Source organism: Didymosphaeria variabile, assembly GCF_027946475.1.
Source record: "Didymosphaeria variabile strain IMI 356815 chromosome Unknown scaffold_4, whole genome shotgun sequence".
NCBI classification, from domain to species: Eukaryota; Fungi; Ascomycota; class Dothideomycetes; order Pleosporales; family Didymosphaeriaceae; genus Didymosphaeria; species Didymosphaeria variabile.
The window spans coordinates 2,685,119-2,707,361 of NW_026611623.1; the positions used below are offsets into that span (position 1 = coordinate 2,685,119).

At 52.1% G+C, this 22,243-nt stretch overlaps 7 protein-coding genes across 7 annotated transcripts; 4 read left to right on the forward strand and 3 right to left on the reverse strand.

The window, feature by feature from the left end:
- On the forward strand, positions 1-876 carry N0V89_005790 (uncharacterized protein; the record flags this gene model as incomplete). Its single annotated transcript, XM_056214564.1, has 1 exon — positions 1-876. One exon carries the CDS (start codon positions 1-3, stop codon positions 874-876), a length of 876 nt encoding a protein of 291 aa, XP_056071831.1.
- Positions 877-1,978: 1,102 nt separating this feature from the next.
- On the reverse strand, positions 1,979-3,135 carry N0V89_005791 (uncharacterized protein; the record flags this gene model as incomplete). Its single annotated transcript, XM_056214565.1, has 2 exons — positions 1,979-3,008; positions 3,119-3,135. The coding sequence occupies 2 exons, from the start codon at positions 3,133-3,135 to the stop codon at positions 1,979-1,981; spliced, it is 1,047 nt and encodes a 348-aa protein (XP_056071832.1).
- A 629-nt stretch (positions 3,136-3,764) lies between these two features.
- On the forward strand, positions 3,765-5,679 carry VPS45 (vacuolar protein sorting-associated protein 45; the record flags this gene model as incomplete). Its single annotated transcript, XM_056214566.1, has 4 exons — positions 3,765-3,881; positions 3,937-4,001; positions 4,055-4,185; positions 4,238-5,679. 4 exons carry the CDS (start codon positions 3,765-3,767, stop codon positions 5,677-5,679), a joined length of 1,755 nt encoding a protein of 584 aa, XP_056071833.1.
- Positions 5,680-8,457: 2,778 nt separating this feature from the next.
- On the forward strand, positions 8,458-10,962 carry N0V89_005793 (uncharacterized protein; the record flags this gene model as incomplete). The annotated part of the gene is made up of 3 exons (XM_056214567.1): positions 8,458-9,027; positions 9,086-10,861; positions 10,921-10,962. The coding sequence occupies 3 exons, from the start codon at positions 8,458-8,460 to the stop codon at positions 10,960-10,962; spliced, it is 2,388 nt and encodes a 795-aa protein (XP_056071834.1).
- A 580-nt stretch (positions 10,963-11,542) lies between these two features.
- N0V89_005794 (uncharacterized protein) lies at positions 11,543-13,041 on the reverse strand (the record flags this gene model as incomplete). The annotated part of the gene is made up of 5 exons (XM_056214568.1): positions 11,543-12,137; positions 12,191-12,471; positions 12,532-12,647; positions 12,698-12,865; positions 12,915-13,041. The coding sequence occupies 5 exons, from the start codon at positions 13,039-13,041 to the stop codon at positions 11,543-11,545; spliced, it is 1,287 nt and encodes a 428-aa protein (XP_056071835.1).
- A 1,705-nt stretch (positions 13,042-14,746) lies between these two features.
- Positions 14,747-15,731, reverse strand: N0V89_005795 (uncharacterized protein; the record flags this gene model as incomplete). The annotated part of the gene is made up of 2 exons (XM_056214569.1): positions 14,747-15,437; positions 15,490-15,731. 2 exons carry the CDS (start codon positions 15,729-15,731, stop codon positions 14,747-14,749), a joined length of 933 nt encoding a protein of 310 aa, XP_056071836.1.
- A 4,844-nt stretch (positions 15,732-20,575) lies between these two features.
- Positions 20,576-22,198, forward strand: N0V89_005796 (uncharacterized protein; the record flags this gene model as incomplete). The annotated part of the gene is made up of 1 exon (XM_056214570.1): positions 20,576-22,198. One exon carries the CDS (start codon positions 20,576-20,578, stop codon positions 22,196-22,198), a length of 1,623 nt encoding a protein of 540 aa, XP_056071837.1.
- Positions 22,199-22,243: the final 45 nt, after the last annotated feature.

The following is a 22,243-nucleotide window of genomic DNA, read 5'->3' on the forward strand; positions in this document are numbered from 1 at the left end:
ATGGCTCTGGAGCACGAAACCCCACCTGCAGATGCACCGCAGGCGCCCGTCCCCGGCGCCCGCCCAGGCGACTTGGAGGCCGGCGCGACCATCTCGAAGCAGCCCACCCGCGCGTCGCTGCCCTCGCGCCCCAATTCGATGCATTCGAACGAGCAGGGCGACGGAGCTGCCGATGGAGACGACACTTCAGAATTCCCTTGGGGTCCATCGCACCCGTGCTTCCCGCACCCGAACCCACATGTACCGCTCAACACGCCGCTGTACGACACCACACGCATCATACGGATAAAGCGCGACTGGATGGTCAAGGGCGACCTGGCACCCACATATGCCAATCTCTATCCTGAGATCCTCGACCCGCTCATTTCCGAGGAAGACTTTAGGAAAATAGTACAGCGGGTCAACGACGCTTTGATAGAAGCATTCGACCCCTTCACTTTCAGGGCGTGGCTGGATGCCGTCATGGGTGTGGCTACTTTCTGGCTGTGGGACGACGCAGGTCTTACTAAAGTCAAGCGGAAGTTGGCGGAGCTCGAAGGTTGGATAGAGAACTGGAATAGGGTCCATGGCGAGAAAGAGGGTGTGAGAATCATTCCACTGAGGCGGACGGGGTATTTGACTGTGCGTAACAACCCTATACCTACTACGTGGGCGGAGATTAACATGAACCAGCTCGACATCCAAATCCCAGATCCTCACCTCGGGCCGGACAACGGCACGGCCTCTCGACCCAACACACATGGAGATAGCTTCCAGAACGGAGCTCTGCCAGAGCAAACCTACCCTGAAACGCCCACCTTCCAAGTCCACGCATCCTCCTCCCCCCATTGCCGCGGAGAGCTAGCATCGTCGCGTGCAGTCGTTGTCGGGGCATGATCTAAGATTCCTTACCATCGTTCCCTTAAGCTATACCACGTTTCTGTTCGGTGTACCGGCATTTCCTTTCAGTTGTTTCGGGTCCAACTTTTGTTGAAAAAGGAGGTGCATGGGATGGCCTCCCACATTATAGAAACCGCTGCCGCGAGGCATGGCATAATCGCTTTCCTTATTTCTGTTTCGTTTTTGCGGAAGTGTTTTCAGATACCCAATACGCTACTTTAGCATCACACCTACATACTGCATATACGTATAATACCACCTGGCGACCGCGCTGATGCGTTGTTCGTGCTATCTTTTCTCCCATTACGACATTGCTTCTTCGACTTTCGTTTCGCAACATTGCTTATGTGGTCACGGTGATGCTCGGCGTCGTCCCGCCGCTCTTTGCTTGTGCGTCTCGCATTTTCTTTCGCCCTACGAGGGTCGCAGCAGGGGCGTTGACTCGCAATTCATGCGCCTCCCGACCCCAGTGATGGGTCCTGTCAATCTTGTCCCCGCGCACCGCATGATCACCCACGCTGACGGAATAACTAAAAGGCTTTTTTGGAATATGTCTCGCTTCCAAGCTGTCGGAACAGGGCGTCAAGTTACGATGCTTTGGGAAGCCCCTGCATTGGTGAGGGAGGTGGAGATTGGGAGATTATGCCGGATGGGAGCCTGAGGGGATCCATTGATAGATTGAAATTGAGCTGTAAGCTGGGCGGGAGAACATGGCAAGTGGGCGGGTTAGAGAGTCAGAAAGCGAAGATTGTTGTTGTGTAGAGCTTCATTGACTATGCGTGCTTATAGAGACTCGCTAAGAGATATGGAAATTTGGAGCGATTGGACTAATGGTTCGGAAAGTTAGGTAAGTTGGTAGAAATGGGAAACGGTTGAATGCCTTTGGGGGCGATCATTCAGACTGAGGAAGAGTATGATGGCTTAGTTAGTTGGTCTAGTTGGGTTGAGTGGGCCTGGTCTGCTTGCGTTGGATTGGGTGAGACGTGTGAGATGGAGGCTGATTAATATTCTCTAGCATGTCTGTGTTATTGACCAACTCATGCTTCTGGGCTGCGGTCAGTCTGTCGAAGCTCATGCGAACTAACTACCAACAGCCCATTCAAGCGGCCACTTTCTCCGCGTGTCCCTTGATCAGCCCTAAATCCTTCGCCTCGTTCTCGATAACATCGGGCAGCAGATCTTTGAGACTCTTCTGTCTAGGCGTCCAACCTAGCAGTTCCCTCGCTCTCACAGCTTTGGCCCGCGAGTTTGTACCAAACAAGAAGCGGGCTCCCCTCACTAACTTGTTTGCCTCCTCGACAGGTAGGATGTCAACGTCCGCAGTCTCGATGAGCTTCTTGTCCTTCGCGATCTTCGCAATCTGATGGGATATGTCGCCCCACTGGAAGCTACCGTTTTCCGCAAAGTAGTAGCCCTCCTCATTCCACGTTGCTTTACCACCGCCCGGTTGTAGGGCTGCGGTCACGAGACCAACGAATACGTTGGAAAGGTCCTGCACATGGACCTCGTGCCAGATATTCTGACCAGCGTTGATTTGGAAACCTTTCCCGCGGTTAAGCGTAGCGTTTGCGAGCTTGTTGGCCTGTATGCTGCGCTGGTTGTCTGGGCCACGACCGGGGCCGTAGATACAGGGCGGACAGACGATGGCCGTGAAGACGTTTCCAGAGTTTCTTTCCGCAGCAGCAAGAACGATCTTGTCAACGTCGCGGTGATCGAAACTATCTGGCAGAGACGTGACTTCCTTGATGCCATCCCAGTCATCGTACACGTGAGCAGTCTGCTCGCCAAACGTCTGGCGCTCTACATCCGCGGTGGCTAAGATTCCGGTGCCGGAGACGTGGATTAGATATCCTGGAGTTTTCTTCTGGGCGAGTCCGGCTACGATGGCGGTTGCGGCGCCCTGATGATCGGCATTGGCTGTGTGCACAACGATGTCAGCTTTGGCGGCTTCAGTTGTGAGTAGCTCTGCGTTGTCCAGGTCACCGTAGACGAGCTTGACTTTCGCATATTGAGATGCTATTTTGGCACCCTTGTCGGAGGTGCGAACAAGAGCGGTAATGTCGAGGTCTGGGTAGGTGTTGGGGATGGCGTACAGGGCGTCTCCACCAATGTAGCCTGTGGCGCCGGTGCTGTAGACGGATCAGAAATTGCTCTCATTTGAGCTCAGACATGAGTGGTAATATGTCAAAGAGTCCAGTGATTGCTTGTCGTGGGGAGTGTGATTCATCTAGGCACTTACATGAAGAGTTTAGTCATTTTGTAACGGTGGAAGTTATTGTCAGGTGAAATTGATCTGAAGGATGCTAGGATCTGGTCTTGTAGGAATAAGTTCTGTATGCTGGTCCACGTCGGTTTATATCCTCACTGTTAAGAGGCCGGTAGCAATGAAGGCAGCACCAACTGGGGAATGAGTAATCCTGGTGCCAGAAACTCAAGTAGCAAAAGGTTTAGAAATCGATGTGCTGGAATCTCCCGTTGTACGAAGAGTAAGCCGAAGACAGACCAGGTCGGATGTACGTTTTAATCCGCCGTGGGGTGTCGGATGACTGACGCCATAGTCGAGTATGTAAACAACGCAAGCAGCCAATGAAGGCCCTTAATCCCCGAGCACCACGTTAGATCACTATTGAAGGCGCGCGGAGGTTTTCCCTAGTCTTAAAGGTTATCCTATAATCCAGCCTCTGCCCCCAAAAGAGTTCAGTGTGCAGAACGGGCATTTGCAGGGGTCGGATCGGAGATAGGTGGTCTGACTAAGCAAAACTGAAGCTCAAGCCACACCTCACGAGCTACGTCAAGCAGTTGCGACGGCATGGAGCTGCCAGCAACAAACGGCCACCGACGATCCACGCTCCCCCGAACCGTAAAACGACAGGCTTCTCACAGCCATGGATATTGTACAGGCCGTCTCCGGCTACATCACGAAGATGGTGTCTGCTGGGGACAGCGCTGCGGCAGGCACTTCGGCCGCGAAGATGAAGATACTCCTGCTGGACAATGATACGGTAGGTCTGTCTACTCTGTCTGAGGGTTGATCGTGCTCACGCTAACCTCTCTCAGGTCTCAATTGTATCTACCGCGACGACTCAATCCGCCCTCCTAAACCATGAGGTTTACCTTACCGAGTACACCCCCCGCGACCCCGCCTATAACGGGTGTTCTGACCCGTAGATTATAGTCGAGTGGACAACCAGACTAGAGAGAAAATGCGCCATCTTCGTTGCCTGTGTTTCGTACGACCGTCGCCCGAGTCAATACAAAGCTTGATCGAGGAGCTGCGGGAGCCCAAGTACGGAGAATACCACATATGTGAGCTGGCGCAAGAACTATATTATGTGAAAGGAAGGCTGATTGTATACAGTCTTTAGCAACATCATCAAGAAATCATCACTTGAGCGACTCGCGGAAGCAGACGACCACGAGGTCGTCCGCGCGGTGCAGGAATACTTTGCCGACTTCCTCGTCATAAACCCTGACCTGATGTCGCTCAACCTGGGATTCCCACAGCATAGGATATGGAGCACGAACCCTGACACTTGGAATGCGGAATCCCTACAGCGGTCGACCGAAGGCGTCCTGGCATTATTGCTCGCATTGAAGAAGAGGGCGTTGATTCGCTACCAAAAGAACAGTCCTCTGGCTAGAAAATTGGCAACTGAGGTGCGATATAACATGACGCAAGAGGAACAGCTCTTTGATTTCCGGAAAACCGACACGCCGCCAATACTTTTGATCGTGGACCGAAGAGACGATCCTGTTACGCCGCTGTTGACGCAATGGACGTATCAAGCGATGGTCCACGAATTACTTGGGATAAACAATGGCAGAGTCGATTTGCGTGACGTGCCAGAAATAAGACCAGAATTGAAGGAAATCACCCTTTCGCAAGACCAAGACCCTTTCTTCAAGAAGAACATGTACCTCAACTTTGGTGATCTTGGCCAGAATGCTAAAGAATACGTTGAGCAATTCGCATCTAAACAACAAGGCTCTCAAAAGCTCGATTCGATTGCGGACATGAAGCGATTCATCGAAGATTTTCCAGAATTCCGTAAACTGTCCGGCAATGTCACGAAGCATGTAACTCTCGTCGGAGAATTAAGTCGAAGAGTAGGCGAAGACAGCCTTCTAGAAGTGAGTGAACTGGAGCAGAGTCTTGCTTGCACGGACAACCACTCCAGTGATGTTAAGTCACTTCAACGCATTATTCAGGACCCGAAGATCCCTGCAGACAACAAGCTACGACTGACAGCGATCTACGCTCTGCGGTATTCGAAACACTCTTCCAATTCAACACCCATGTTGTTGGATCTGTTGGAAGTTACTGGTGGTGTATCACGACACCGGATCGGTTTAGTCAAAAAGCTTCTGGCATACCATAATTCACTGCAGGCTACAAATGTCGCTGGTGGAATTCCGGAGCTTTTTCAACCAGGCTCGTTCTTTGGCGGTGCTCGCGATCGACTTAAGGGCCTCAAAGGTGTCGAGAACGTCTACACTCAGCATTCGCCGCGGTTAGAAGCGACGTTGCAAGAGCTCATCAAAGGACGATTGAACACCCAGGTCTATCCATTCGTTGATGGTGGTGGATCCACCAAAGACAAGCCACAAGATATCATCATCTTCATGGTGGGCGGTACGACCTACGAGGAAGCCAAAATGGTCGCGCAGGTCAATGCAAGCTCGCCCGGGGTGCGAGTGGTCTTGGGCGGCACAACGGTCCACAACAGCTCGTCTTTCTTGGAAGAGATAGCCGAGTTCTGGCCGGAGCCCGAATCCACCGCTGCTCGATCAAGGCGATGATTTTAAACCATTACGGGACTTACGATACCATTTGCATTCCAATTACGCTATTCGGGCACTACAGGTGGGAAATTTAATCGGCATGTTGTCAACTGTTCGGCGTAGCAGGCGTTGAGCGCTTGAGCTTACATATTTCCAAAAACTCTCAGTCGTAGTATGTTTGTTACGATAGACGAATGCCAGAAGCTCAGCTAGATTCTCCCGCGCGTGACAGTGATGGCTAGAATAGTGGCCTCTACTGATATAGTCTTTAAGATGTTGGTGGCTGGTATTTGGGTGACCTGTACCTACGGTATGCACTTCATTGATAAGTGGGGCCACTAACTTCCCAGCCGTTTAGATTCTATGGACAACCCGAGATTCAGTCGTTCAATGATTAGTGGTAGGGTGCGGTTCACGGGTACTGCAGCTGCGATCATACTGCAGCTCCCCCGCACATGCATCGCAGCCACGTGAACCCCCCTTGGATCTACGAGCGGGTTCGACACAGGAGATGAACTTGCAGAGCTGTGATAGGAATCTCATTGGCAACCAGCCTTCATCATGTAATCATGCTTTTTGCTTGCAATTTGGCTTGCAGAAGATGAGGTTGCGCAGTTCTGGATTCCTAAGTCAGCTGAAGAGTTTATAGTAGTGGCGCACGAAGCTTACGAATCAGATCAGATACACATCGTGTGGAGTTCCACCTTCATATGGGATAACCTCTGCTCTTCATCGATAAGGGCGATAGAGATCTTTGGTACACTAAGTTGAAAGATACATATGTAGGATGCGTAGTGATAAGGTTTCACTATTGCTATAGCTGAATGTGTATCATATCACTGAGCATGTACCCCGCAATCGACTTTCGCGGTCGAGAACCTAGGAGCAGAACATAGGCTGAAGAAGAGAAGCCATAGTTGTCAGAGTCTTATCAACCGAAGTACATAACGCAATCTGAAGATCCTTTCCAATTGCACATTGCGCCCTATTCATACACGTAGAGAGCCTTCAACTTCACTACAACCTGTCCTTACCAACTTACTACCTTAGCCATCTTTCCACCCTCTCAACACCGAAAAGCCTCCACTCTCTCACTCTTAGATGTCAGACCCCTCGTACCGATACGCCAGCGGGACCCAAGACCCCACAACCCTCAAATCCTCCACGGACGACACCTACGATTGGGCCACCGTCCAAGACAAAAGCTCCGGCCGCTCTGGCGTCAAACTCCTCAAAGCCACTGCCGATTCCAGTCTCCCTCCCTTCACGCAAAAGGTCGCTTACACCCAGAGTGATATGGACGATACTCCGGGTGCCCCTGGTTACAGCACCTTCAAGGTCGAAGCGTCCCCGAAGTGGTTTAGCTTTGTTAGTACGGAAACGAATGATCAGGGGAATGTAACGGTGATGCTTGGAGTGCAGGCGGGGAAGACGTTGGTGAGTGGGAAGGTGGTGAGTGTGGTGACGAAGTGGGGTGGCGTGGGGATGCCGGGGAGTGGCAAGACGAAGGAATATTTTTATCAGATTTTGTAGTGCATTACGTGGCGGGAGGTTGTTGTGTAGTTTCAGTCGGTATTCTAGGATATTGGAAATTCTCATTCCGTAGTTTCGTTGTTGCGTTTGAGGTAGAATGCCCTCTTCTATCAGGCGGCATAAGGAAAGGTTGCCTCTGTCACAAAACAATGTTCGTTTGGGAGTCTTTGGGATGTCAACAGCCGTACTTAAAAAGCTGTTGGGTTTTCTGTAGATATAGGTCAGAGCCTGAATCTAATATGGTCATGCAGCAGTCTTGACCCCTGCAGGCAATCCTTTTATTTTATTTTTCAAGACTGCGAGAGTTACTGAGGCATATTTATCCTTGTTCAAGTTGGTCAAAGGACTAGAAGCGCGGTGGACATGTCCTTAAAGCGTAGATAGACAGCATGTAGAGGAAAATAGCTCGGAAGTCCCGCCCAAGTTCGTCAAATCATTTATGTACCACATTATAAAATGAATGACGAGTCGAAGGTAATCTAATTCTTTCCTTTATGGCAAGGTCGTTGCTGTCGAGCCTCCAGCGTGCCCTCCTGATAGTCCTGTACGCCTACCACTCGCGATCTCACTGACCTTTAATTCTTCTCTGAACGACAAATTCACCAGCGTTGTTTGTTTCAACCTCGAATGCAACACCTGTTCCCCGCTCGCTTATTCGTCCGCTGACTTACACACCCCTTTCGTTCAGGCCAGCGCACCAACCGAACGCCCTAGTTGTCTAACAGTGTACGCTGTAATGCGTCTTTACTACAAATTCGACCTTGTCGTCAGAAGTCGGACCGAGCTCAACATGTTGTATTCGTTTACATTCCGCTTTTCGGTTCCCTGCAGAAAGAACTGCCTTGATAAGGGTTAGGTCCGGACCCTACTTCCGGAGACTTCTAGGGTGCGACAATGCTGTGCAACCCGCAAACACTACCTCATCAAGGCTCTCTAGGCTAAGGCGCTTCAGGAGTTATCACTCGATTGTGTGCATGATCGGATCCGTTGGGATCGGCTGATATCGACGAACGCAAAAGCCTTGAAATTGAGCATGATGGTCTAGGTTCATTGGCTGCGAACGGTCCCCCAGCCACATTAATGACCCACCTTGGCGCGCAAGTGCGTCAATTAAACCCTCGGCGGTCACGTGGAGCTCAGCCTTGTGTCTGAAGATCAGCATATGCGGGCCGACAACCGCTGCCATCCCTCCCCCACCACACCCGCGCGCGACCGAAGTACACAACAATTGCAGTCGCAATGGCTCAGACAACATGACAAGAAATGTCCGAACAAGCATTGCCGCAGTCACGCGTGGTGCGACGCCGAAATCCACGCCCCATCAATTCCTGCGTTGAATGCCGTACGCGTAAAAGTCGATGTTCCAAAACACACCCTTGTCAAAACTGCACCGCCTTTGGACGAGAATGTGTCTTTATCACGGTGCCGGAGAGCGCGGCACGCAAGAAGCAGAGGGAAAGGGAGCAGGCTAGTAAGAGCAGCGCAGAGTGGACGCAGCCGATCCCCCTACGCACCAATAGTTCAAGCACCGTTCAGATCGAAAAGTATGAATCAAAATATGATCAAGATAAGACTGCAAGTACAACCACCCCCGGAACGCCACCTAGAGATTACGAGTGGGAGGCGTATCAGCAAAGTGTGCAGGTGGATCAATTCGATGGCGGTGCTGCGTGGGAGCAATTACCCGCCGAACCGGAAGAGACGCCCGACGATGTGTACGAAGATGAAGACGACGACGAAATGGAAGTTGCAACTGATCTGACGATTCGCATTGGGAGAATGATCATATGTGAAAACATTACCGGCTTCTTTAGACCGCAGTATGCGGAAGAGGTACTTCTCCGTTGACAACCATGTGGTTCGCGAAAAGCATCAACTGAACATAACGCAGCTTGGAAAGCTTTTGTCAGACCATCCTCCATCGACATCCTCAGTCGCAGGACAGAGAGCATCACAAGCTTCAGCCTTGTTATCAGCAGAACATATGCCATCTCTCTCACCATCTCTCAATCTTCTCCTAGGTGGCTCGATCTCCAATTCCTCAAACAACGACATTGAGCCCCCTCTGCTTCCGTCGAGGATGGAGGCCGAAGCCCTTCTGAACCGGTACATAGAGGCTGTCAGTCCTCTTGCTCACGTGCTACACATCCCGTTCTGCAAACGACTTTTCGAACGCTTTTGGATGAACATCGAGGTTGGAACTGCAAATCCGAACTCATGTACAGCATTGATGCTAGCTGTTTGCATGGCTGCCGCTGCATCCGTTTCCCCGCTTCAGGCCAAATCACAATTCGGCATCACCAAAGAAGACTTATTCCTGAGGCTCCAGAAAGCGACTGAACGAGCACTCCTCCGCGCGAATTGGGCTAAGACGTCCAACATTCGGACGCTCCAAGCTTTGACTATCTATCTCATACCTCTCTGCAGAGCTCAGATCTCTCGCGCCACCTCTGTCGTAGTGGGCGCCCTCGTGCGTCTAGCCCAATGCATTGGTATCCACCGCTTGTCACATTCCTCCGCGCATACCCTCACCCCGCTTCAACGCCACGTTCGCTCTCTCTTATGGTACCAAATCTGCTTTCTGGATTTCAAAACTGCCGAAGCGCAAGGCCCACACCCCTCCATCCGCTCGGACGACTTCGACATCCCCTTACCCCTCAATGTCGACGACGATGTCTTCGAATTTGGATCGCCGCAATGGCAGCACAATCCCACCTCCGTGCAAGGTTGGACAGACGCGACCTTGTCCTTGATACGGTACGAGTGCAACGAGATTCACCGGCTGATCTTCAGAGGCCGGATAGAAATCGACCGCAAAGCCATCACCTTGCACGATCTAAGAGCACGGGTGGAAGCGAAGAAGCGACACATACAGCAGAGGTACTTGCACCACCTCGATGCCTCGGTCCCCATCCAGCGCTACGCCGGCCTCGTAGCAACTTGTCTTATGGCCCGCTGCGACTCCATGCTCCTCTACCGACATCTCCCGCAAGCCTCGCCACACCCACGCTCCGACTCCGAGAACCGTCTTCGCGACGTTCTCCTCACCGCTGCCTTAACAACCCTCGAAATCGGCGCCACGCTCGACACATTACCCTCGCTATCCTCCTGGGCCTGGTACAGCACCACATACCAACAATACCACGCTGTACTCTTGCTTCTGACAGAGCTCTACCGCACCCCGGATCTAGACCGGAAAGACAGTATGATGACGATAATCGACCACATCTTCGGCCACTGTTACGGCGTCGGCGTCCGCGAACGCTGCGCAGACCTCCTCTGGACGGTGAAAGAAAACCTCGAAGCTTTCTACATCATGAAGGGCATTCCTAAAAAGTCCGCCGCGCCGCCACAGCAACATCCCACGTTACAACCATTGCCCCAACCGGGAGCACTGAACCGCTCGCAGTCGAGCGTCACGAGCCCCGATCTGGGCATCGGTATGACGGGTCTGCAGACGCCGATGGATAATCTAAATGTGGACTTTGAGTCGCTGCTGGGGAGTTTGAGTGCACAGGGGAGTGGGGTCGGAGAGGGCGATCTAAACGGATTTTTGGCAGGGTTGCAGAGGGGGAATGATGCTATCTTTATGCCGGCCGATGCGTCGAACGTTCAAAACGGGACGAGAGATTGGGACGACAGTGCGCAGCCTGGGCTACAGCAATGGGTAAGTGTCTCTACGAGAGGATGCTAGTTGTGGAGGTATGGACACTGACGGACACGTAGGACAATTGGACTTTCCCCAACCAGACTCAAAAGTTTGAGTAAGATGTGAGGACAGGAAAATGTGGGAGGGAATCTGCTTTCGGGTTGCAAACATTTGGATGGAGAAGGAGGATTTTGGTTGTACTATACCACGGCGCGGACGCCTGAATGGCGAGGCCTGTGAGCAATGGCTACCCGGTCAGTGCTTTTTGAATACCCTCAATCTCAATTCAATATTCTTTCGCGTTCAACTGATATCTTGTAGTGTTCAACAAAGGGAATAGCTTCTTATTGCAGATAAAAGCAACTAGTCGATGTGTCGCGTGCTCATGCACCCCATTCGAACTATCCAAATCATCGTCCCTTCTCAAATCATGAACGCCGTACGCAATACTTTCCGCTATGTTCTCGTCCCAAACGCCGTGCCTGCCATGCTGCCCCAAACTTCGCTGCAGTCGCTGACGCGCGATTCCACTAGTGCTGACAGGACCGGCCAAGGTATTCATCCCACGAATACATTATCAAATCCGACACCAATTATGCGTATTCGAACATCGAACAGATCAAAGCGTGACAACTCTTGTGGGCTCTAAAGCGCACAATGTCAGCCAAAGGTTTTCGAAATAGCTCGAAAGATATCATGCTAATAATGCGAGACCTCAGAGGAGCTCAACGCACTTCGCTTCATCGGCGGGGGAGGTGGCGGCGGCTTTTTAGCCCTCGATGGCGGCGGCGGTGGGGGAGCTTTCTTGCCCGCGAGGGGCAGATCGTGGTTCGACCAAGATGCGGCGCGAGACATGACACTGCCCTGGCTGCTAGTCGTGGGGCTGGGTGGCGATCTGTCTCGTCTATATGGTTGATGGTGTCCGTTGGCGCTGGCGTTGGCGTAATCGTCTTCGTATTCATCTGCAAAAGTGTTGGTTTGTCGCACTGGACGCAAGTTACTGCGACCGGCCAACATTGCGGTCGGTTCGGTCGGGACGCGGGAAAGTCGGTTCCGGGCGGGTGAATCGTCACGCACGGAGCGGGTTGGGCTATCGAAGGTCGTTTGACGGCTATATGTGGGGCGGGTGACGGGCGAAGGGTTGCCGTGCGGCGAGAGATTGCGGGAGGCGAGCTTAGGAATAGTAATACGCGGTGCCTCTGGTTCCGGCTCTTCCTCGCGTGGGTTGTAACGCTCAGCGTAGCCATGGGCGGTCGAGTGTGATCGCGAGCGTGAGCGGTTCAAGCCAGTGTCCCTGTCAATAGTGTTAGCTGCGTCATGTCGCATATTCAATAGTGGCATGCTTACTGAATTGGCCACTCGCGCTTGACGTTCAATAGGATCTCGCGGCAACGGTCGTAGTACGTAAGCTCGGCCTCGAGGAATGCAGTGAGATCCTGAACCATCTCGACTTCTGACTCCTTGATGTCCTGCATCCGCCTGTAAACGTCCTCGCTCGACTCCTCATATTTGGCCTTCTGTGCGCGGAGCTCCTCCTCGACCCTGAAGTCCTCCTTCTTCGCCTTTTGCATCTTTGCGAGGGATGTGTCATAGTTTAGTCGGCGTTGTTCGAGCTTCTTGCGAGCATTCTGCAATTAGTTAGCAAACTATCATCAACACACAGTGATGCTGCGTCTGAATTTGCATACCTGATACTCTTTCATTTGAGCCAAGGAACGGTCCAAGCCCTCCAACCATGTAGAAGTGGCGCCCTGCACATACGTCTCCTGTACACGCGCCAGGCGCTCGTTCGCTCGTCCAAGCGCTGAGGAGCCATTAGTATAGAGCACGGAAGGATAGGGGCGCTGCACGCACAGGAAAGGCAGTTGCCAAATTCCGAGTCGGGTTCAAAGTCCTCGCTATGGGAGACCATGGAGGAGCCAAGGTGGCCGCCCGGCAGCATCTTCTCGCGGTCGGTGCCCTGGGCGCGCTCAGAGAGCGACTTCACGTAAACGGTCATAGACCTCTGCATGCGGTCCATACCTGCGAGCATCAGCAATGATGTTTGAAATCTGAACAAGGGGTCGCATACCCTCATGGCGGAGGTTCATCTCAGTCTCGAGGGCTTTGAAGTCGTCGGAGACGCCCGTCTTGACCTCCCCACCCATCTTCTCTCCCGCCCATTGCTTGAAGCGGTCGAGCTTCTTGTTGACGAGCATGTTTGCGTGTGCAGCGTGGCAGTTGGTGCAGTGTTACGGTTGTGGTATGTTGCTGGCTAAAGCCAGATTGCGCGGGCCAGATGTTGTGATAAGGACGTCAGGAGCCCCAGGGTATCGGAGCTTGGTGCTTTGAAAACTAGCGGGACGGACTCCTCGACGTGTAAGCAGCGGACGGAGAAAGGACACTGGAGAGCGGCGCAGCAGATTCTCCGGCAGAAAGCGAGTGTGAAAGAGCGAGCAGGCAGGAGAGCAGCTCCTGTGGAGGGTGTGGGGTGGGTATGTTTCGTGCAAAGGGAGGGACGCGCGGGCGTGCACTAGCTAAATTTGGGACACGCCTGGACACTCGTGGAGCGGGCGGTAGAGTGGGTGCAGGTGGGCTAGCAACGCTGCGATCGACACACGGTCAGACCAAAGACCATGCCTCTCTCACTCGCCCTGTCTGACGCCAGAAGGCGACTATTTGCCGCCGCCCGGCGGTCTCCCGTACGCGCTACCCTGCCTTCTCTGGCCGCCAGTCCCTCCCCGTCCTCCCCTGTCACCCCAAAGGCGCCGCCGTGTGCCTGTTTCACCTTCCATTGAGCTCCCTTTTCGTCACGGATGCACTGATTTGCTCGAATGCCCCTCCTTGACCCGCCCACGGGCCAACCACCTTCAACGCCACGCAAGATCCAGCGCCGAGCGATCTCCCTCTCTGCAGCGTTTCTGCGTGCACATCCTGCACGTTACCAAGACGTAGAAACGCTTGTTTTACTCCCGGCGGTCCAGGATAGCACCTTGCAGCGTCAAAACGCTCATCAAGCGTAGCTCAGGCACGAGCGCCTGTGGAGCTCTCTACCTTAGCGCAATATTGCATTGCGGGTATGCTTCAAGGAAACTCCACCGAGTTGCAGCGTGTGGCCTCCTGGCACAAGGTTCATGCCGTCCTGTCCAAAACTGCTTCACCATACTATCAATACCTTTGGTGGCCACGGCCATCGATACATTGTTGTTGCGGCCCACCGTCTATGGTATGCCCCTGAACCTCGTGCGAGCCATGAGACAGCGTCGGACAATTATGACAGCGTTGAAGATCCGCTGCTGACACGGACTTCTTCTGCCTCAGTCTCCACGAGGCGGAGTCGTATCTACCTCGCTTCCCAACGGGTATAGCATGCGATATGTATTGTTGCGGCGTCCTTGAGCTACGATCCTGGCGCTTGCGCTCCGCGAGCCCACGCTACATGGCCTGGTAAGCATCACGCGGCCGTCTTTCCGCTGATACCTCTACAGTAGGGCTGCATGTAGAGCAGCGCAGAGAATCCACTGTCCCATGCAGTCAACGCTTCCATGCAGTCAACCCAATGGCTGTGGCATTTTGATCGAAATTATTGACATTTTGAAATAGCACCGGACACAGTGGCCGACACTACAGACTGAACTTGGTTCGGGGTATCAATGATCATAAGAATGAACATCGGCCATACAATGTCACCTGTGACTTTAGAGGCGTATTGTAGCTTAAGTTACCCTAGGATAGACTGGAACATCTCGCTTTACTGATCATGCGCCGACCTACACGAGAGCCTACCCAGACTAGCCTAAATTTGAAATGACGGCCACTGGGAGGAAGCTGTTGATGGTATAGGTGTCGAGGAAAACAAACTACCACCTTGATTTCTATTACATGGTTACATGTGGGTAGTGGTACAAACTCTTGCAGCTCGGTCTACTCCTCTTGCAAGAAATTCGTGACAGCCTTGATAAACTCCTCAGGCTTCTCGCTGATAACCCAATGGCCGCAGTCGACATCGACCAACTCGAATCTTGGGAAGAACCGCCCGATAATCGGTAATGTCTCGTCGCTCACGTAGTGGCTCTTCGTCCCCCGGATAAATAAGGCTCTCTTATTGAAGCGCGCCTCTTCCGGATTGTCGAATGGAAAGTCTGCCATATCGTCCAGCGCATTTGCCAACGTCTTTACCGGTATCCTCCACCGTAGCGGCTGACCTGGCTCCCGCACCAGGTTCGTCAACAGGAATTGTCGCACAGGTAGCTCTTTCGCATACGGCTGCAGGATTTCATCCGCCTGTTTCTGGCTCATAGGCTCTGCGGCTTCAACCTTCCGCATGCCTTCTACATATTTAGGGAAGTCGGACGCGAGGGCCGCGTCGACTGGCGCGTTGTCTACGGGAATGACGTTGGCGCAGGACGAGGGGTTGCGGAGGGCGACGGCCATGACAGTTTTAGCACCCATCGAGTGCCCGATGAGAGTCGCATCTTTGAGATTGTGCTTTTCAAGGAAAGCTTCAACATCTTCGGCAAGGGCAGTGTAATTGTGTGTCTTATCGTGGGGCGACTCGCCGTGGTTGCGGAGGTCGATTGCGTAAACGGGACGAGAAAGTTTGCGGGCCAAGGCACTGAGCGAGGCGTTAGCATGTTAATACTGTTATCTTTAGGAGAGGCACCTACTTGCTCACGCTACGATTGTTCTTCTTGCTTCCGAACAGCCCATGGAGAATCAGTATCGGTGCGCCCTTCGCTTTGCCTTGTTCATCGTGAAGGCTGTACACCAGGTCGACAGCTCTGCAGTTGGCAGACGCGTGAAACGATCGCGTCCATGACGGCAATGGCGTGGGGGCTATCCGGGCCGTGTGCTTCGGATGCAACAGAGGCTTACAAACGGGCTGTAGGCTCCGATATAGTGAGCGCATTGTTGTGGTATTGCAGAAGATTTTCGGTCAGTTGCGGAACATTTCCGACCGACCCACACGTCATTGGTACCGGGTACCTGCCAAGACATATGGACCTCCATCCTCCCACACTCTTTACCTCTGACAGAGCACTGTCAATTGTCAATACGCCCCCCTTGATGGCGTCTCCTGTTGGGTAATAATCTTCTCATTTATACCCATAGAAACCTCAAATTGATAGGCACGATGTTTCGAGACATGCACCTTCAATTTATGTTTCCATGCAGGATCCCTTATGCTTTTCAAAGCATGCAATGCCAACTTCACTGACGACTGACATCCAAATACATCTGCCCTATGTGCCATCTAAATTTTCCGCTATTGACAGGTATTTAAACGACCAGATTTGCTCGCTTTTTGCAAATTTCCACCGAACAGTCAAATCCAAGCCATGCAAGTAGGTTCGTCCCGGCATAAGGGGCCTCCACTTGAACTTTGTTACCTGGCTTTCCCACATCTCACTTCGATGCTCAAACGCACCCACCGAGTCAAAGCGTAGCAGTGTTCGCAACGGTCTGCTTGACATCATGAAGGCGAAGAACAAATGTAGCCTTCCATCAACATTGTCCCGATCAAGCTTATGTACAGCTTGCTTTCCCTGGCGACGTACGATCAGTGACATGCGTCGAATCCTCGCGGTCAAGTCGAGATCAAGGTGTGTCCACCTACATTCTTACTGTCTCTCATTTTGCAAATGCACATGCAGCGAGCTAATCCAAGTAGTGGTATGACAGGGGAGATCAGTAATATGGATGCACTAGATCGCAGTCCTCTCCATATAGCGGTCGCTACTCAAGCTAGAGCCGGTTTGGCCGTTTATGTCGAACCTGTTTGAAGTCTTAGAGCTGCGTAAAGCCCGTCTTCGGGTTATTGCTTGGGAACGTCCCAATCTCTCGCCCGAGTGAGAAAAATGGGCCTTGTACGGTGGAACCCGTCGAGCTCGCCTCGTGCGCCAATCGCGCACTCTCGCATTCAGCGAGAGGTAACTCAACCTGGACCCGTACAAGGATTGTTTCTCTACCAATAGCGCACCGTCGCACTGACCTAGCATATCGTCAGCCTCCACGATACAATCTGCCTGCTCGACCAATGGCGCACCTTTGCAAGTGCAGATCAAACCTCAGGATACCGTGCGTTTAGTGTATTTCTCAAGCGCACTGACTTGCGGCATAGAATATAAAGCTCGTCCTCGTCAAGATAGAATGGAGATGGTTCAATTTAGTTCCTCAGCCTCATCGGCACGATAAAATTAGCAACATGGCCTTCCTGCAGCATGGCACGTCGGCCACCTCCTTGCAACCTTCATTAGCGCCCTTCACAGATTCTGAATACACATTCCACGATCTCATGAATACCTCAGGATCAGCAGAAATGCCATCACAAACTTTACGACCAGGTCCCAATAGCCATATCGCGGCGCTAAGTGAGGGCTCCGCAGGGCGTAAAAGAAGAAGGCTGGACTACATTAAATGTGATAGTTGCCGGAAAGACAAGCAAAAGGTTTCTAGCACACCAAATTTCAAAGGATACGTCTCTAACTAGGTGGAGTGTCTGCCTGTAGGTCGTGAATGGCCACAGCGTTGCGATCGCTGCGTCGAGAGAGACCTTCCATGCGCAGAAGGCAATCGAGCCCCGCGCCTTGGCAACTCTACTCGACCAACAATACCTATACGATCGCCAGAAGAACCGCGCGATCAGTCTGCGGTGGATCTTGAGCATGAGGCGAACGATTGGTGCGGTCTCTCTCTGGCAAGGCGACAAAAGACTGACCGAATTAGGGCATTCCTTGTGATGTTTCGCAAGATCGTACTACCGGCCATCGACTGCCTCAAGGCACTTGAGAAAGACATGAACTTGCTCTTCGACTGCTTCCTTCCTATTCGCACCGATCACTATCGATATGTCGAGCACCAGAAGTTCGATTCATTTCTGCGACACCTCGATTCCGATATCTCCAGGTGTGCTATCAAGCTTTGGAATATTGACACACTTTCGACCTATGGTTCAGTGTTCAGGTCGTTGCTTGCGACTCAACTTTTCACTGACTGTCCTCTCCGCAACATCGGCGTGTGCCCAAGAAGTCAAGGTGCCCCCATGATGGACGACCTTTCGAGACTCGCCCCTGCCCATGCGTTTGTGGTTGCTTGTGGAATGCTGGAACACCAATGCGTATGCGCATATTGTCGACTACCTAGCGATTACTTCAGGGAACTGTCCGGTGAAATTCATAAGCATGCCAAGCGGGTATTACAAACACGCGGACTCTGGGAGCTTTTGCCTCCTACCGCTCGTCGACATGCATCTTTCCTCCCTGTAACCCACGCTACACTATCGCATACCCAAGGAAAGTGGCGTGCATTTAATGAAGACGAGGATTGTTTGGGACGTCATTCGATCATCCGTGTCGCGGACCATCTGAGTGAGGAGGACGCGTTGTCTGCATTCCAGCAGCTCCTCGACTCTGAGAATAGCGAAGTGTATGAAGAGGGTGATGGTTTCTCCGAAGCTATCAATCATCAAGATATCCTGGGTCGTTCGGTCTTGCACATTGCTTGCCAAAGAAGGAACACACGCTTAGTTGAGCTACTATTACATCAAGGTGCGGAGCGTGCAGCGCGCACAGTCACTGGTACCTTGCCTATACATTTTGCTGTTGCGGCGAATTCTCCCAGTATCTGCAGGATGTTGTTGCTCAACAACGTACAACATGCTCACAAGAAAGACAACTTTGGCCATACCCCCATGTCCTACGCTATATCGAAGAAGTTCGATAAGGTTATGCAGGTCTTCGAGCTTCTCGGATTGGGCCCGACACATATGTTGCACCAAGCCATTGACGAAGGTAATTCAGAAAACATACGGTACGCACTCAGTGTAGGAGCGGATCCAAATCGCAAGTGTGACTATGCTTATCAGTCATCTTTGGAGAAATCTATCATGCGCTGCGATCTCCCTTTGCTTCAGATTTTGGGCGACTGTCCCCTCACTCGTTTCGATGATCGAAGCAGGGACCAGTCACCTCCTCTATTGGATGCGGTGAATCGAGGCTTCATACAAGGAGTCGAATATCTTGTGCAATGACAAGACGTGGACATCAACGCCAGGCGCCGTTTACACGGAAATACTCCTCTCATGGCAGCAATCCAAAAAGGGAACACAGCGATTGTGAAGATACTGTTGGGAAGGCACGACATTAAGATCAACGCCCACAATGACAGGAGTATTACACCACTTATGAGGGCAGCGGCGATTCCACACATCGAAATTCTTGATCTTCTTTTGTCCCTGGAAAATATCGACGTCAATGCCGGAGATTGTGGAAGGAGGACAGCACTCATTATAGCAGCGGAACAAGGCAACCTGGAAGCGGTGGCAAGGCTGTTGAAACACGCTGATATTGACATCAATGTTCGAACAATGTTGGGGAAAACAGCAGTCGCAAGCGCTTGGTCAAGAGGCCAACTGGACGTTGTGAACTTGCTAGTCGCACACAGAGGATGAGAGTCATGCAGTACGCTTACCCTCTCTACCAACTCTCAGCTAGATCATTCTTTCCTAATGAGCAGGTCTGCCTCTAGTCGACACGGATAAGCGTAGCCTTCCTGGGACATTAGGTAGGTCCCGGAAAGCAGGAGTAGAGTACCTTCCGTTTCCTGTACGAGATTCAGATCGAAATGTGAATTTTGGTGTACGAAAGAGGTTTTGACTTTGCGATGGTTGGGGTCCACGCACGGCAAAAAGCCCGTGCGCAACCTCACCCGCAGCTTTCCAGAGTCACTACGGGTCTGTTTCGTCTCACCTACACCGACCAATTATCACTATCTGTACAATGATCAAGCTCACATCTTCGCGTTCGGGAAATGCTTCCCACCTCTTGATAGCGGATGCTCTTGGCGTCTTGGCTTCCCCGCCCGGTTCGTACTCTCCGGCTCGGTTGAAGGATCCAACCGTCATTCGCATGGCCAATTGCTATACCCGGTCGTGCACTGCATGTGCACTACTGTTCCGATTAGGAAGCTACGTATCGTCTGCAAGCACGCTCAAGCACAATATTGAGCTAATGGCGAGTACCTGTATGCCGTACCTGTCCCGCTAGGCGTGCCGGAACGCACACCGTATAAGAGGAGTGCTTGCCCGGTCAGAATGCAGACACTCAAGGCCTCTAGGACGTTTCGTTGCGGTGAATTCGATTGTTTATGACAATGGGTCTATCGCGATTGTCGCTCGCTGCAGCTTTGGGTGCTCTTAGCGGGGTCACCCTTGCCCAATTTCCACCAACACCCAGCGGTGTTACGGTGCTCAACTCGCAGATTGAAGACGGAATCAGGATTTCATACAAAGAGGTAATTCATGCATCCGTATCTTCGATCGACATTTGGCTGACTTCAAGGTTCAGAATGACATATGCGAGACTACCGAAGGTATGCAGTCGAGTTATGCCTATTTTCCAGAATTCGGGCTCATTCATGTGTCAATCATGTAGGTGTGAAGAGCTACTCCGGCTATGTCCACCTTCCTGCAGGTACACTCGATGATCTTGGCGTGAGAAACCAAACTTATGAAATCAACACCTTCTTCTGGTTCTTCGAATCACGCAAGGACCCTGAAAATGCTCCTTTGTCAATCTGGATGAACGGTGGGCCGGGAAGTAGTTCACTTTTGGGCTTATTACGAGAGAACGGACCTTGCCACGTAAATCCGGACTCCAATTCGACTCGCTTGAATGAATGGTCATGGAACAATGAGGGTGAGCCTCTATTATGTCCGAAATGTATAATGATCCTTGCTAACCGACCACAGTCAATATGCTATACCTCGATCAGCCTGTTCAGGTTGGGCTCTCATATGATGAGCTCGTGAACGTCACGGTCTCCTCTTTCACCGGCTCAGAAGGCGTGGAAGTCGCGGACTTCTCAAATGGTGTACCCGAGCAAAATAACACTTTCTACGTCGGCACGTATCCGAGCCAAAACGAAAACCTTACCACTCAAGGAACAGAGAACTCAGCACGAGCCCTCTGGAATTTTGCCCAAGTTTGGTTCCAGGAATTCCCTGGCTATAAACCCAACGACAACCGCATCTCCATCGCTACAGAGTCGTACGGTGGACGTTATGGACCTGCTTTCACTGCATATTTCCAGGAGCAAAATGAAAGAATCGAGAACGGGACCTGGGATGAGGAAGGCGAAACCCATATCTTGCATCTCGACACTCTGCTTATCATAAATGGATGCGTCGATCGTCTTGTGCAGTGGCCTGGATATCCTATCATGGCCTACAACAACACCTACGGCATCAAGGCGTACAACGAGTCGCGACACGACCAAGTTCTGGAAAGCCTATACGGGGATGAAGGCTGTCTCGCACAGATAGAAGAGTGCAGAAACCTCAGCCTTGCTTACGACCCTACAAACCAGGGCTTCAATGTCTCAGTCAACAAAGTGTGCCAAGAAGCAGAGACTTTCTGCACAGAAAACATTCGCGATCCCTACTTCGATAGCGACCTAAACTATTATGACATCTCCGCCCCGGGAGCAGCGAGTTTCCCACCGCCATGGTACGAGGGATTTCTGAACCAGCCATGGGTTCAAGAGGGCTTGGGTGTGCCTCTGAACTGGACCCAATCTAACAGTGCGGTATCTACGGCCTTCAGAGGAATTGGAGATTACCCTCGTCCCGGATGGAAAGAGGATCTCGCATACCTACTCGAGGAAGGAATCAAAGTCACACTAGTGTACGGTGACCGAGACTACGCTTGTAACTGGTATGGCGGGGAACTTTTGTCCCTTGCAATCAACTACAGCAACACGGAGAACTACCATTCGGCTGGCTATGCACCAGTACAAGTAAACAATTCATATATCGGTGGACAAGTCCGTCAGTATGGCAACCTGTCGTTCACTCGTGTCTACGAAGCCGGCCACGAAGGACCTGCATATCAGCCAGAGACTAACTATAGGATCTTTACTCGTGCGCTCTTCAACTTTGATATCGCCACCGGCAATGTCTCGACCACCGAGAACCCAGACTATGCAACCGAAGGACCAGAAAATGTCTACAACATCACAAACAAGCCAGTTCAGTTACCCGGTAGCCAATGCTACGTTCTAGATAAGGACCAGTGCACTGCAGACCAATGGGCGAGCGTCGAGAATGGCACGGCGTTGGTGAGGAATTGGATTGTCGTGGATGCGAACAGTAGCTTTCTGTTCCCGGATCTCGCCAACGGCACAGGCAATGGGACGAGTCCTGTGGGCACGACCACGCCGTCGCTTGGTCCGACTCCAACGGATGGTGGAGCTGCACCCATTGAGAATACAGGGGCTGCGAGTGGAAGGACTAATGCGCAGCCATTCGGCCTGGAGCTAAGGGCTATCGGCAGTGCGGTGCTAGCAGTGGGTCTGGGCGGTTTGATAGTGATGTTGTAGTGGATCGTCGGATCTGATGCGACTTGAAAGTCTCGTCACAGTGGC